Consider the following 16,953-nt stretch of genomic DNA (forward strand, 5'->3'; position numbering starts at 1 on the left):
CACTCTGTTGCCCAGGCTGGAGTGCAGTGGTGCAACCTCAGCTCGCTGCAACCTCCGCCTCCTGGGTTCAAGCAATTCTCCCGCCTCAGCCTCCTGAGTAGCTGGGACTACAGGTGTATGCTATCACACCCAGCTAATTTTTTGTATTTTTAGTAGAGATAGGGTTTCGCCATGTTGGCCAGGCTGGTCTCAAACTCCTGGCCTCAAGTGATCCACCCGCCTTGGCCTCCCAAAGTGTTGGGATTATAGGCATGAGCCACCGTGCCTGGACTAAAACAAGGACATTAAACATAATACCATTGCTACACTTAAATAATTCGATAACATCATGAAGTTTCACCAGTCACTATTCATATTTCCTTTTTTCTTTTTAAAATCTTTTGCCTGTTTGATTTGCAAATAAAAATTACACAGAGCAAATGGTTGATATCTCTTTAGTAGTCTCTTTTCATCTCTAAGTTCTCCCTTATTTTTCTTCCTTTTGCAAGTGAGTTGAAGAAACCACACCGTTGTGCTGCACAGCCCAGTTCCACTATTACCAATGCCATCTCTAGAGTCTCCTTTTATTTTTTTGAGATGGATTCTCGCTCTGTTGCCCAGGCTGGAGTGCAGTGGCACAATCTTGGTTCACTGCGGTCTCTGCCTCCCAGGTTCAAGTGATTCTCCTGCCTTAGCCTCTCAAGTAGCAGGGATTACAGGCATGCATCACCATGCCTGGCTAATTTTTGCATTTTTAGTAGAGGTAGGGTTTCACCATGTTGGACAGGCTGGTCTTGAACTCCTGACCTCAAGTGATCCACCCACCTTGGCATCCCAAAGTGCTGGGATTGCAGGCATGAGGCACTACGCCTGGCCTGGTTTCATTTAATATGCCCTGTCCATTATACTCATACTGATTTAGTAGAGACTTGCTCAGATTTAGGTTCCGTAATTTGGCACAATACACTAGTGGCTATTTTGTGCTTCTCTAATGGAAGTACAATGGAAGTCTAATGGAATCGAGAGGTCCAATGGACGTAAAGTCTGGCTGTCTCTCTTCTGTGATGCTAACAACCATTGGTACTTATTGGCTAGATCTATTAATTTATTAGGGGTTGGAAAATGGTGGTATTTCTAATACTTTATTCCTTATTAGCTAGAATCTTTCCAAAAAAAGAACCTCTTTTTATGAACTCTTGGTTACTCTGCAGTTTATGATTTGTATGGGAAAGGCAGAATAAATATTTAATTCTTTCCTTTTTATTTCAAGACAGGGTCTTGCTCTGTCACCCATTCTGGAGTACAGTGGTGGTCACGGTTCATTTCAGCCTCAACCTCCTAGCCTCGAGTGATCCTCTCACCTCAGCCTCCAGAGTAGCTGGGACCACAGGCGTGCCACAACCTCTGGCTAAGTTTAAAACTTTTTATGGAGACAGGGTCTTGCTATATTGCCCAGTCTGGTCTCAAACTTCTGGGCTCAAGTGATCCCCCTGCCTCAGCCTCCGAAAGTGTAGGGGATTACATGGATAAGCTACCACACCCAGCCAATTCTTCCCTTTAATTTTCAAAATAACGTATTGGTTCTCCAGCGTCATGCAAAGGTGATCAATTTGGTGTTTTAATATCACTGCAAATTCATTAATATGAGCCTATTTAATGAGTTTCCATTGTTTTCAATTAATTATCTTCACTGATGCTCCAATTATCCCATTTTTGGCTAGTAGGAGCCCCTTCTTGAGCATTCATGACCTGGCCTATGGTCTTTTGTAGCTTGTTTCCTGGTGTGACAAGATGTCCCAAGACTATCTTGTATATTTCCTGCCCCACACTCATTCTTCATGGAGCCCCTATTCCTTCTGGCAGGAAACAGTGTTTGGAGACCACAATCTGGGTATCAGGGATACTCTTGCTGTAGTGTAATCATCATTTCTGGGACTTTTCAGTGGACAGAGTTAGGAAGTGGTGTGGTTTGTTGTTGTTGTTGTTTTGAGATGGAGTCTTGCTCTGCCACCCAGGCTGGAGTGCAGTGGTGCAATCTCGGTTCACTGCAGCCTTTGCCTCTTGGGTTCAAGAGACTCTCCTGCCTCAGCCTCCTGAGTAGCTGGGACTACAGGCACTCACCACCACGCCCAGCTAAATTTTTCTATCTTTAGTAGAGATGGGGTTTATGCATGTTGGCCAGGCTGGTCTCGAACTCCTGACTTCAGGTGATCGCCTGCCTTGGCCTCCCAAAGTGTTGGGATTACAGGTGTGCACCACCGCACCCAACCAGGAAGTGGTGGTTTTTTTTTTTTTTGAGACTGAGTCTTGCTCTGTCGCCCAGGCTGGAGTGCAGTGGCACGATCTCAGCTCAACGAAACCTCTACCTCCTGGGTTCAAGCAATTCTCCTGCCTCAGCCTCCCAAGTAGCTGGGACTACAGGCATGCATCACTACGCCCGGCTAATATTTGTATTTTTAGTAGAGACGAGGTTTCTCCATGTTGGCCAGGATAGGAAGTGGTGTTTTTTTTAAAGGATAAAATACAACCTTAGTTCATACTAACACTTACATTAATAATTCAGATACAGGACTACAGCACTTTTGATTAGCTACACTCATTCTTTTGTCTGTGTTTTCTTTCTTCTACCAATTCCATTTCTCAATGATGCTAACATAAATACTTCTTTGCTTCATCTTGCAACACACTCAATAATTTCAGAATAACAATAGCAACACCACCATAAATAGTATCATTATTAAATAGTTACAGATGTATTTGCTGTGTTTCATCTAAAGCATATTTTCAAATCAACTGAAATTCCTATTGCATGGTTATGCCACCAACTGGATACAGTTTAATTTTGCTTTCAATTTTTGGTGACTGCTTTTTGGAACATTAGTTTTGTTCTATAATTATGTAAAATATTTACATGGCTTCAAAGTCAGTTCTGCAAAGAAATTCATATTCAAAGAAGCCTAACCTCTTTTTTTTTTCTTTTTTGAGGCAGATTCTCGCTCTGTCACCCAGGCTGGAATACAGTGGCACCATCTTGGCTCACTGCAACCTCTGCTTCCCAGGTTCAAATGATTCTCCTGCCTCAGCTTCCTGAGTAGCTGGGATTACAGGCATGTTCCACTATGGCCCAGCTAATTTTTTTGTTTTTATTTTTTAGTAGAGATGGGGTTTTGCCATGTTTGCCAGGCTGGTCTCAAGCTCTGGGCCTCAAATGATCCACCCACCTCGGCCTCCCAAAGTGCTGAGATTACAGGTGTGAGCCACCATTCCTGGCCTCCAAAGAAGCCAAACCTCTATTCTTTTCCCTTCTAGTCTGTTCCCTCCATTCCTCTATTGGTAATCAATTTTTAATCTTACAGGTTTTCCTCTCCTAGACAAACAAATCATGTTATACCAGTGATCCTCAAACTTGAGTATCAGAATTACCTGGAGGGCCTGTTAAAACATAGATTGCTGGGTTTCTGATGTAGTAGGTCTTAGAGTAGGGCCTAGGAATCTGCATTTCTAATGAGTTCCCAAGTGACGCTGATGCTGCAGGTCCAGGACCACACTTTGGGAACCACAGTGCTGTACACACACTTCTATCCACTCCCTCCCCAGAGGAGTATATAAAGATATTCTTTTTTCTTTTGTTTTTTGAGACGGAGTCTCACTCTGTCGCCCAGCCTTGGAGTGCAATGGCACGATCTCAGCTCACTGCAACCTCCACCTCCTGGGTTCAAGTGATTCTTCTGCCTCAGCCTCCCAAGTAGCTGGGAATACAGATGCCTGTCACCATGCCTGGCAATTTTTTTGTATTTTTAGTAGAGATGGGGTTTCATCACGTTGGCCAAGCTGATCTTGAACTCCTGATCTCAGGTAATCTGCCCGCTTCGGCCTCCCAAAGTGCTCGGATTACACGCATGAGCCACCATGCCCAGCAGAGATATTCTTTACTGTTACTGCTTCACAGTACTTCATTACGTGGATATACTACGGTTGATTCAAACAGCTTCTTGTTTAGGGACATTTGGCTGTTTCTAGTCTTTTGCAGTAACAAACGTTACTGCAAAGAACAGTATTATGCTTACATGAATTTCTGTTAAGTGTATCCTTGGAATAGATCTCTTGATGTAGGACTGGTGGGTGAAAGGGTGAATTCAGATGCTGGACACACAGCCCAATTCCTCTCCATAGGGGCTGTGCCATTTTCTTTTCCTACAGTTATGAGTGTCTGTTTCCCCATGGCCTTGCCAACATTTCAAGCATTGTACCAAATTTTCAAGCACGGTATTTTAAAAAGTCTAAATTAGTTGTCAACTTTTAAAAGTTGAAAGATACAAATATTTTGATTTTGGCCAGGCACGGTGGCTCACACCTGTAATCCTAGCACTTTTGGAGGCCAAGGCAGGTGGATCACCTGAGGTCAGGAGTTCAAGACCAGCCTGACCAACATGGAAAAACCCCATCTCTACTAAAAAAAAAAAAAAAAAAAAAAAAAATTAGCCGGGTGTGGTGGCACATGCCTGTAATCCCAGCTACTCGGGGGGGGCTGAGGCAGGAGAACTGCTTGAACCTGGGAGGCGGAAGTTGTGGTGAGCCAAGATTGCACCACTGCACTCCAGCCTGGGCGACAAGAGCGAAACCCCGTCTCAAGAAGACAAAAAAAATATTTCAATTTCTAGCTTCTCCTGAAGAAGTATAAGACTCACCAGCCCTGGGCCTGCAGTTTCACATGGCAATGACCATCCCCAGGAGACCAGGCAAACACCTCGACTGCTACAGACTCCACCTGGGCCCCTTTGTGCACTTGAGTTCACTTATTGGTTCTTGAAGCCAGCCCTGGCTCCATGGATGAGAATGCCAGACTTGCCCAAGGTCTGCGGGCAAGTTAATGTGCCAAATGGGGACTTTTCTCTGACTGGCTCATGCTTTCTGAGTTTCTTGCTTTTTCTTTCCTGCCTCTTGCTATACTCAACCTGGAATAGAACAATATCAAGTTGACTTTCCTTACAATTTGGGACCTGTAGGATCATTTGAAATACAAATTAGAAAACAATGGTTTCAATGAAATTGGGTTGACATTGCATAATATAGTGACCTACTCCTACCCAGCTATCATAAGACCTCATGACTTCTGCACGATTGAATTTCTGTGCATTTTGTGACATCATGGCTCTATTCCTATTTTAAATTGGAGGGTTTTGATTTCAATCAGCTGTATATCTTTAATTGGAATTAAATGCAAGTTTGCCCTTAGGTTTGTGCAGCTCTGTGGACCTTACAAATGATGGTTTCACATAAAAATCAACAGCTCCTAGTTAGATACCATTAGTTATTAAATATGCCACCCCAAATCCGCTTAGAAGGATTTAGGGGAATGTGTTGTACAAATATATGTAATTTATAAGAAAAGATATTTCCTTCTAGTTCTTCAAATCTTTCAGATTGTAATTAGAGATGACATAGAAATGAGACATTTAATTATGAAAGAGCCAAAATATGATATAATCAGTGCTGACCAATCAAGCACCTGGGTCTCTCAAATATTTATTGAATAGGTAGCCACAGTAAAGCAATATGCATGATTTTAGGGTTTCTTCTGCCCCAGGGTCCTCCTCTCCCTCTCTGATTCCTGAGAAGTTTTCACTGGACACTACAAGAAAGACTTAATATGTAAACAGCATATGGGTAAGGTAACTTTGACTTAAATTCACTCTAATCATATGACTATCCAATATCCACACTTCCTTGAGGATAATTTCAGTAAGTGGGTGGTACATGTGTGCATGCTTGAGTGTCGGCGTGTGTGTGTGTGTGTGTGTGTGTGTGTGTGTATGCATGTGTGTGTGTGTGCACACACTCACTCCCTAGGCTCTAAAAGGAAGAAGGCATCAACAGAGAGGGAGAGCCACAAAACCAGGGAGAGTAGGCAGCTAAGGCAAGGTTGAGGCGCTAAAGACAGACTTTGTCTCCCTCCTAAACGTTGCCCTGGGTCAGCCTTGCTGCCAGCCAAGATGAGGGGTGGATGTGAAGGTGGAGGTAAAGGCAGCAAAGTGAGCCATTCTAGGTGTTTCCAGAGACCTAAAACAGACAAATGTTTACTGGGAGAAGGTTTGGCCTGCCCAGTAGGAAACTTTAATTTCTGTCCTTCAAGAGAACTGTAGGTTTATTCTTCTATAAGCATCAGGTAAAAAGCAACCATGTTCTCCATTTGTCGATAACGACTTCTGTAACCTACACATACCACGACAGTAAGCAAGGTCAAAGATGAATCTCTGTGCAGGCCCCAGTGGTTCAGATACAAGCAGAAGTCAACTGTCAGCTTCACCTCTTTCATTAATGGTCTCCCAATTAAAGCAATTTTCCATTCCTCCCTGGAGTTGAACAGTTGGTTGTGTTTCAGAAGACGTAAATCTTCTAAATGTCAGGCTGCTGAGTGAAAGGCAGGCAGCGCCTGAGCCCAGCACTCCCTCAGGATTCCCCGTTTCCATGCGAAAGTGCAGAGAGCTCAAGTCAGTCTTCTAATTAAACTTGGCAATATTACAATGAAAAGGAAGATTTGGGAGTTGGCAACATGGCACATAAACAAACTTTTATGTGAATAATTAAGCGAGAGCTAAGCATACGCTGGAACATCTTTAATCAACTTGTGATTACAGTTACCAGTAAAAGCCCAAACGTTTCCGAAAGCTTCTACGTTGTTTATGTGCTGTGGTTATTCTAACATATCTCCTTTGATATTCCCAGCATATCTTTTTAGCCATTTCGCCTTCTTTCGTTTCTCTTTTTTTCAAATCCCTGCCCAATTTTGACACAGGCAACTTGTGAAAAGGATTGTATGTGTAAGCTTACACATGGGTAAACGTGTGTGCACACTTTACATGTGAACACACACACACAAAGTCAGGAGAGTTTTATATATGAGCCCATGGATTGTGCCTTTAAGGAACTTTGCTCCAATAAAACCCAGGGTGTTGTGTTTGGAAGCCATCCGGATGCATCTGCCACCATCAGAAATGACCCTGTGGAACAGTCTGGAGCCAGGTCAGACTGGAACGACATCTCCCAGTTCACACCGGACTCCGGGTGTGCTAATTCCCAGTGGGTCTCAAAGCGCCATCATGAACTTTTATTAAACCTTTGTGCATTTCAAACTACAACTGCAGAAACCATATGAAAGTTTGCTGCAAAACAATTTCTGCTAAAGGCTTTCCAAACAAAAGTGGTTGAATGTTTAAGAGAATTTAAACAAGACAGGAATCTCTATATACTAGACAGCATGCTGAGAAAGTAATGTAGGAAAGGCTCGTCGGGTAGGTTTCAGAATTCCATCTCCTATCCCAGTTCAGAGCACGAGCTCACTGTCATTTAAGCTTTGAAAGTCAAATCCTTTCCTTGTATTTTTCGAAACCATTGATGCAGCTTAAGAAAACAGTGGAAAAGTACATTTTTAAAATGTGGGAGATTAATTCTGCTCCTCTCTATCCCTCAAGAGATAATTATCTATATTAAAGATAATTATAGAGACTAGGCTAGTGCCACATATACGTAAAATACTTAGATTCTCTTGGACTTTCACTAAAACTAAACTTTCACTTTCACTAAACTAAACCAGTTTAGTGGTATTTTATATTTTTCTAACATTCATCTTCTTTTTTTTTTTGAGACAGAGTCTCGCTCTTGTCGCCCAGGCTGGAGTGCAATGGCGTTATCTCGGCTCCCACTGCAACCTCCGCCTCCAGGGCTCAAGTGATTCTCCTGCCTCAGCCTCCCAAGTAGCTGGGATTACAGGCATGCCACCACGCCTGGCTAATTTTTGTGTTTTTAGTAGAGACGGGGTTTCACCATGTTGGCCAGGCTGGTCTCAAACTCCTGACCTCAGGTGATCCGTTCGCCTCGCCTTCCCAAAGTGCTGGGATTACAGATGTGAACCACCATGCTCGGCCTATTTTTCTAACATTCTTCTACTCCGGACTCTCCCCTCCCAAGCTTTAAGTTTTTCCCAGCAAAGAGTAACATTATTTAGTTACTGTACAAGTTCTAGAAGAACTAGTAGATTAGCATCTCCCTGGCTCCTGGAACAATACATTTTTGCTACTCAAACAAACCAGAGAAAGATCAGTGACTAACTCTATCTGATATGAAACAAACCAGTCATTTTAACTTTAAAATGAAAAATTCTGTACTCTGTATCTGTCTCAGTTGGCCCAGAAGGATGAACCCCACTTACCTTGGACACAAAACACTCTGCTATGGCCACAGGATCATTTTCACAGTTTTCCAAATCTTGCAGAAGTTCACTAATAAAAAAATAACAGCCAGGAAGTATTAGATTGTAGTCTTCTGGGTGGGTACATTTTGTATAATTTAAAAGTTTAAACATTTCCATGGCATTTACAAGGAATCATATAATTGGATAACTGAGGACCTGCTGTCATTGTATCCAAGGCTTAGGTAAGGGACTTGCCCAAGGTCATGGTGGCGCAGGGGATTAAATCCAGGTTGAACCCGTAACTCTCCCACCAGAGCTAAGCCCTGCCTATCTTTAAGTTTTGCAGACGTTTGTCATCATCTGCTTGAATGCTCACCCATGCTCATTCAGACATCAAATAGCTGCCTAGGTACCAGGTACAGTGTAAAGGATTAGGACCACATCAGTGAGCAAAGTGAGATGTGGGCTCTCGGAGGTCCCCAACCTTTTTGGCACCAGGGATCGGTTTCTTGGAAGACAACTTTTCCACAGACTGGATTGTGGGGATGGTTTTGGGATGATTCAAGCGCATTACACTTACCATTAGATTCTCATAACCTAGATCCTGCACATGCACAGTTCACAATAGGGTGTGTGCTCCTATGAGAATCTGATGCTGCCACTGATCTGACAGGAGGTGGAGCTCAGCTTCGCTTGCTGTCACCTCCTGCTCTGCAGACCAATTCCTAACAGGTCACAGACTGGTATTGGTCTGTGACCTGGGGGTTGGGGACCCCAAGGCTCTGGTCTTATGGAGCTTCCAATCCATTGGAAGAGTCAAGCATTCAATGAAAAATCACACTAACGAATACAAAATTATAATAGAGATAGTGCTTTAAAGGAGAGATATGCTGGGGAGGGAAATATCTTTCCTCAAATGTAATTCCACGTTATTTTTTTACTGGGAGTATCATTATTTTAAGTAACAGCATAATACTTCATTGTGTGACTGTACCATAATTAATTCAATGAATCTCACACTATTGGATAAAATTCTATATATGGAATTCATGGGTCAAAGAACATTCTCAGTGTAAATGTTAACACATTTCTAAATTGCACTCCACATAAGTTATATTAATATACACTTTACTATGCTGTGTTTATTTTAATGAGCCATATGCTATATATTTAATAAAAAGTGAGGTAGTTCTACAGGAATTATGATAAAAACAAGCAGTTTCTAGTTTTCTGATTCTCATTCTCAATGGGCAGTGCCCAGAAGCATTTTTGATTCTTTAGGCGGTTTCTGCTCTAAGAAGGTCCATGTTTCTAAGCATGCTGATAATGTGTTTTCATTATTTTTCAGCTTTAGGTATTATTTACTTCTCAGTTTCCCCAAACTTACCCTTCTGTCTTCTCAACTAGTTCTAAGATGTCTCTCTCTTTTTTTTTTTTTTTTTTTTAATTTTAGAGACAGGGTTTCACTCTGTCAATCAGGCAGGTCCTCCTGGGCTCAAGTGATCTTCCTGAAGTTCTGGGTAGTGTGAGCCACCATGCCCAGCCTTCTCAACTAGTTCTGTTATGTAATTTGATTCAATTAAATGTCAGAATTTACATCTTTAAGACTATGTAAGTATTATGCCCTGTTAGCCTTAGAGTATACCATGATTTCATTTCCTGTCTTAGAGAATCATGTTTTCCCTGGAGTTAAAATTGTTTCTCTTTTTTTTTCTTTTTTTCAAGATAAACACTATTAATTTATTAGCAAATTGTATGCCAGAAGTGTAAATCTTATCTCACTGTGTTCAAATATCAGATATTCCATGGTTTGCATTTCTTTCTTGGTGACCTCTACTCCAACCTGGACAGACTGCTTTCCAGGCCTGCTGGCTGTTTCTTCAACACCATCCTAATGATAGCCTTTGCTGGTCTTCTGTATTGCCATTTCCAATGTATTCCTTCCTTTGGGAGATTACAAAATCGAGCAATAGCTTTCTGAGTAAGAGTAACAGAAGGTATGCTTTCTGAGACTTTTCCTGCTTCAAAAATGTTCTCCCTTCACACTTGGCTAATGATGTCAGTAGATATAAAAGTCTTGGTTGGAAGTAATTTTCTCTGAGTACTCAGGGAGCTATTTGTCTACCTGTTGATTAATAGATTCCAATGCTGCTATTGAGATTCCAGTATCATTCTGATGATCCCTAGTCCATTCTGAAAGCTTTTAGAGTTTTCTCTTAGTTGACATAATTACAAAATTTTGTGATAGTAGGCTTTGGGTGGGTCTTTTTCATGCACTGAGCCAATGTACAAATTTGGGAAATGATCGGGATAGCAGTTCTCCAAGTGCGGTCTAACGACCCCTGGGGTTCCTGAGACGAGACCCCTTTAGGAGGTCCACAAGGTTGGACCTCATAAAAATACTGAGACATTATTAAATTTTTAAACTTTCATTATCTCATGAGAGTACAGTGAACTTTTCCAGAGGCTACATGACGTGTGATATCACAACAGATGGAAAGTTGAAGCAGATATGAGAATTCAGCTGTCTTCTAGTAAGTCAGGCAGTAACAAGATCTGTAAAAATGTAAAACAGTTCCAAAACAAACAAAAAAATTTAGTAGAAAAAGTAGTAAAATTATTTTTCTAGAAATATGTGGGCTTGTTCTTTTTTAGTATTAAATAAATAGATATCTTAACAGGTTCTCAGTTTTCATTTCTAATGTGGAAAACGAAACATAATAAAACATAAACAAGAAAGCTTTTTCGGTCCTTAGTAATTTTTAAGCATGTAAGAGATCCTGGACCAAAACACTTGAGAATCTCTGCTCCTGGCTGGGTGTGGTGGCTCATGCCTATAATCCCAGCACTCTGGGAGGCTGAGGTGGGCATATCACCTGAGGTCAGGAGTTTGGGACCAGCATGGCCAACATGGTGAAACTCCATCTCTACCAAAAATTCAAAAATTAGCCGGGTGTGGTGGCACACACCTGCAGTCCCTGCTACTCGGGAGGCTGAGGCAGGAGAATCGCTTGAGCCTGGGAGGCGGAGATTGCAGTGAGCCGAGATTGCACCATTGTACTCCAGCCTGGGTGACAAAAGTGAGACTCCATTAAAAAAAAAAAAAAAAAAGAAGAAGAATCTCTGCTCATAAATTATGTCTTTGATATTTCCTCCCTTGCAGTTTTAAAGTTCCTATTACTCACATATTGGATCTCCTTGTCTAATACTCTAATTTTCATTATTCTTCCTCTTCTATTCTCTATCTTCCTGTTTATTGCTCCATTTTTTTGGTGGGGGGAGACTTCCACTTTATTTCCCATTTTTTTTTTTATTTTTTTTTATTTTTTTTTTTCTCCATTTCTTTTATTGATTTTTTTGTTTGTTTCAACCATCAGATTTTCAATTTCAAAGTTTTTTTTTAAAACATGCTTTTTGGATCTTTCTTGCTTATGCTTTTGCTCTTATTTCATGGGTGCAAAATCTTCCCTTATTTCCAAACTTGCCATGATGATGATGATAATGATTTTGTACTTTTCTTTCCTGTTCTTTGTTTTCTGCTGAGCTCCCTTTTTGATGATTTTAGCTTCTGCATTCATGTTAGACGCTCTTCTCAAATTCTGAGTATATTCATTTGTCCTTCCATATTTGAAAATAAGCCACAACATCAATCGTGAACTCTTCGCAGGGATGGAGTTTATTGTGTGGTGTTCCTCATTCCAAGGCAGTGGTTCTGAAACTTTTGGCCTCAGGACCTGTTTATACTCTTAAAAAATTTAGTGAGAAGAGTAGCATTATTTCCCATTTTTGCAAATTTTTAATTTCTAACTTAATAGAACATAGCTGGATTCTCCCATCTGCTTCTGCATTCTATCTGTTGCAATCTGTTGTTGTTTTGGTTGAAGTATATAGGAAAAAAAAATCCAGCCTCACACAGATATGTCACTGGAAAAGGAGGGAGTATTTTAATGGCCTTTCCAATAAGTATGGATAGCTTTCATAGCCCACTAATATCCTTCATATTACACTAAAACTCAGCAAGTGGTAATGAGTCAAAGGCCTCTCTGAGTCTGAAACCATATCAATGCACTATACTGTTATTTTATTTTATTATTTTTTTGAGACAGAGTTTCACTCTCTTGCTCAAGCTGGAGTACAATGATGCAATTTCGGCTCACTGAAACCTCCGCCTCCTGGGTTCAAGCGATTCTCCTACCTCAGCCTCCCACCACCATGCCCAGCTAATTTTTGTATTTTTAGTAGAGACAGGGTTTCACCATGTTGGCTGGGCTGGTCTTGAACTCCTGGCCTCAAATGATGGGCCTGCCTCAGCTTCCCAAAGTGCTGGGATTACAGACGTGAGCCCCCACGCCTGGCTACTGTACCATTACTTTAAAATCCACTGGCCTATCTTGCACTTAGAAAGGATCTTTTAAGGCTGGGCACGGTGGCTCATGCCTGTAATCCCCAGCACTCTGGGAGGCCAAGGTGGGCGGATCACGAGGTCAGGAGATCGACACCATCCTGGCTAACACAGTGAAACCCCATCTCTACTGAAAATACAAAAAAAAATTAGCCAGGCGTGGTGGTGGGCGCCTGTAGTCCCAGTTACTCGGGAGGCTGAGGCAGGAGAATGGCATGAACCCGGGAGGTGGAGCTTGCCGTGAGCCGAGATCAGGCCACTCCGCTCCAGCCTGGGTGACACAGTGAGACTCCGTCTCAAAAAAAAAAGAAAAAGAAAGGATCTTTTAAAACAGTCCCAATTCCAAACATTCTTCTCTATATTCCTATAAAACACTCCTTTTGAAAGATCAGAAAATATAGTTCTGATATTTATATCATTTTCTTTTACAAAAAGATGGGAGTGATTAAATTAACTCTTTTCCTGTTTAAAAAAAAGTTCAGCTCTCTGCCAGTGCTCTTTTAATTTTACATAAACATGCTCTTTGAGGCTGAAACTAATCTGACTGATTTTCTTTTCTTTTCTTTACTTTTTTTTTTTGGAGATGGAATCCCGCTTCTTCTCCCAGGCTGGAGTGCAATGGCATGATCCTGGCTCACTGCAATCTCCGCTCCTAGGTTCAAGCAATTCTCCTGCCTCAGCCTCCCCATTAGCTGGGATTACAGGCATGTGCCACCACGCCTGGCTAATTTTTGTATTTTTAGTAGAGACGGGGTTTCACCCTGTTGGTCAGTCTGGTCTCGAACTCTTGACCTCAGGTGATCCACCTGCCTCGGCCTCCCAAAGTGCTGGGATTACAGGTGTGAGCCACCATGCCTGGCCTAATCTGACTGATTTTCAATGTGAAAATAAAATATAAAAACTGTTCTTGGCCAGGCGTGGTGGCTTACACCTGTAATCCCAGCACTTTGGGAGGCCGAGGCAGGTGGATCACCTGAGGTCAGGAGTTTGAGACCAGCTTGACCAACAGGGTGAAACCCTGTCTCTGTTTAAAAATACAAAAATTAGCTGGGCGTGGTGGTGCATGCCTATAATCCTAGCTACTCAGGAGGCTGAGGCAGGAGAATTGCTTGATCCCGGGAGGCAGAGGTTGCAGTGAGCTGAGATACTGCCACTGCACTCCAGCCTGGGTGAGACAGCAAGACTCTGTCTCAGAAAAAAACAAAACAAAACAAACAAAAAAACCCCCTGTTCTTGGAGTAATCTCTAAACAAAACATCAGAATCATCTATTTCAGAAAAATTGGATTCATCAAATGAATCTTTGGCCAACAAGCATTCAAGAACGACGTTAACATCATGCGTAGGAATGCTACGTTTTCTAAGATTTGACATTTTCAGCAATCGAGAATTACTATATTTTGTAAATGGAAATACCACTACTAAAAACAGAATGCTATAAAGAGAATGATGTCTTTTGTTTCCAAAGTCAATATACTAGAGTGATGTGAAAATAATAATAAAAGCGAGATATGTCGTGGTAAAGTCATCTCAGGGTAAATGCTACACCTGTGAGCGCCACTGTCCAGTATTCTCATGGAAAATAGGAAAAGAGCTTAAGGAGAGTCGAAATCACATCATTCTGACCTGAATACCGGATGAAGTAAGAGAAAAGGTCTAAGAAAATGACAGCCAGAGGGCCAGGTGCGGTGGCTCACGCCTGTAATCCCAACACTTTGGGAGGCCGAGGCGGGTGGATCACGAGGTCAGGAGTTCAAGACCAGCCTGGCCAATATGGTGAAACCCTGTCTCTACTAAAAATACAAAAATTAGCCAGTTGTGGTGCTACTTGGGAGGTTGAGGCAGAAGAATCACTTGAACCCATGAGGTGGAGGTTGCAGTGAGCTGAGATCGTGCCACCGCACTCCAGCCTGGGCGACAGAGTGAGACTCTGTCTCAAAAAAAAAAAAAAAGGAAAAGAAAAAGAAAAAGAAAATAATAGCCAGAGAAACATTTCTGGGCCAGTGTTTCCCATTAGTAGAGGATGGGGTGCTCTGGATGTGTTGTGTCCTGGTCTTTCAGTACAGGCCCTCTCTCTTAACAGAGAAGAACTGTGAGCAGACTCCATCATGTTCTTTTTTTTTTTAGATGGAGTCTCACTCTGTCACCCAGGCTGGTGTGCAGTGGTGTGATCTCGGCTCACTGCAACCTCCACCTTCTGGGTTCAAGCAATTCTCCCTCAGCCTCCTGAGTAGCTGGGACTACGGGCACTTGCCACCATGCCCAACTAATTTTTTGTATTTTTAGTAGAGACAGGGTTTCACTGTGTTAGCCAGGATGGTCTTGATCTCCTGATCTCGTGAGTGATCTGCCGGCCTCGGCCTCCCAAAGTGCTGGGAATACAGGCGTGAGCCACCGCGCCCGGCCTTGTTATTTCTCATAGTACAACAGAAACACTTCTTGGCAGGCCAGGCATGGTGGCTCATGCCTGTAATCTTAGCACTTTGGGAGGCCGAGGTGGGTGGATCACCTGAGGTTAGGAGTTTGAGACCAGCCTGACCAACACGGTGAAACCCTGTCTCCACTAAAAATACATAAATTAGCTGAGCGTGGTGGCAGGTGCCTGTAAGCCCAGCTACTCGGGAGACTGAGGCAGGAGAATCACTTGAACCCAAGAGGCAGAGGTTGCAGAGAGCTGAGATCACGCCATTGCACTGCAGCCTAGGCGACAGAACGAGACTCTGTCTCAAAAAAAAAACCAAAAAAACAAAAAACAAAAAACAAAAAACTTCTTGACAATATTTAACCCCCTGTGTTTTAAATTGTATGTTCAGATTGCCTCCAAGCTTTAGTTTCATCTCACGAGTGGACTTGCCGGTAGGAGGAAGTGTCTTGGGGACCCGGCCAGACTCCAGGTGTACCTCATCTGTGAATGAATGCCTGGCACTCAAGAACCACAGAGCTGGGAGGGCACTCAGATACCTTCAGTTCCGACCCCTAATTTTAAGGTGAGGAAACCATGGCTTATTAAAGGAGGTAGCTTACCTTAGGTCATACTGCCAATAATGCATGGCCACAGCCATGGTTAGATTCAGGCCTTCTGAATCCCAGACCTGCACTCTCTTAGAAACACATCTATTGAAAGATTTGTTTGCTGTTCCACTCAAAGCTGAGGGCCAGACTCCACACTGCCATATCTTCAACATGGTACTGCCTACTAGACAAGTCTTGTTTGAGTTACCTGGTCAGCTTTCCTTTACAACCTTTATCTAGAACAGGATAAACACAATAAAAATGGTACTAGTAAAGAGAAAGTAATGGCATTTCTCTCATGCCCTTGTCACTGGGGCAATCATCCCCATGAAGCTGTTCCTATCCACTTTGTTTGCTTGCTATTCAATAAGCAATTGCTAAAAGACTGGATGTCAGGCAAGGAGGTTACAGGGGTAAAGAAGGTGGACAAAGGCCCTGTCCCATGTGTTTATGTTCTGACCACAGGCGAAAAGTACTAATAAGTGTGAATAAACAACATAATATCACACTGTATTATGTGATATGAAGGAAACAGAGGGTAGTATGATAGAGAGCAACTGAGGCTGGGCAAGGGTGAAAGAAGGTTGGGACAGTCAGGGAAGGTTCTCTGAGGAGGTGATATTTGAGTGCAGGAAGACTTGGAAGAGAAAGTCATTTAGGAATGTGATTGCAGGCCGGGTACAGTGGCTCACGCCTATAATACCAACACTCTGGGAGGCCGAGGCGGGCGGATCGCCTGAGGCCAGGAGTTTGAGACCAACCTGGCCAACATGGTGAAGCCCTCTCTCTACTAAAAATACAAAAATTAGCCAGACATGATGGCGAGCGCCTGTAATTCCAGCTACTTGGGAGGCTGAGGAGGGAGGATTGCTTGAACCTGGGAGGTGGAGGATACGCTGACCCTAGAATGCACTACTGTACTCCAGCCTGGACAACAGAGTGAGACTCCATCTCAAAAAAAGAAAGAATGGAATTGCAAACCAGGATAGAATGAGCTTGGTGGGTTCTCCTGTGAGGAATACAAAGGAAGCCACAGTGGCTGGAATTTGGTGGGCAACAGAGAGTGTGGCGGGATAGAGGAAGACATCTCGCTATAAAAGATATGCAAACACGCAAAGGACTATGGGAGCACAGTCGGGGCCTGGAATGCAGTGCATCAGCCACTGAAGACACTCCTAAATACCAGACACGGGATGATTCTACAGTTACAGCCTCAGGGGGTGGAGACTACGGATTTCTCATTGAATCAGTGTAACTAATGTGCAACAGCACATGTGCACCAGGATTGCATCAGTATGGCTAAGGTGCAACTGCACATGTGCACCAGGATTGCATCGGTGTGAGTAATGTGCAACCGCACACGTGCACCA

The 16,953-nt window shown here is 42.7% G+C and overlaps 1 protein-coding gene across 3 annotated transcripts in view; it reads right to left on the reverse strand.

Moving 5' to 3' along the window:
• Positions 1 to 16,953, reverse strand: part of LOC116463220 (pleckstrin homology domain-containing family G member 1) — a 247,426-nt gene that overhangs the window by 47,718 nt on the left and 182,755 nt on the right. For all 3 annotated transcript variants that reach the window (XM_032146223.2, XM_032146225.2, XM_032146224.2), the window contains one exon: positions 8,189 to 8,258. In XM_032146223.2, coding sequence (XP_032002114.1) covers positions 8,189 to 8,258 — 70 coding nt within the window. The remainder of the gene's footprint in view (positions 1 to 8,188; positions 8,259 to 16,953) is intronic.

This window comes from Hylobates moloch, unplaced genomic scaffold (assembly GCF_009828535.3).
Source record: "Hylobates moloch isolate HMO894 unplaced genomic scaffold, HMol_V3 SCAFFOLD_29, whole genome shotgun sequence".
Lineage (NCBI taxonomy): Eukaryota > Metazoa > Chordata > Mammalia > Primates > Hylobatidae > Hylobates > Hylobates moloch.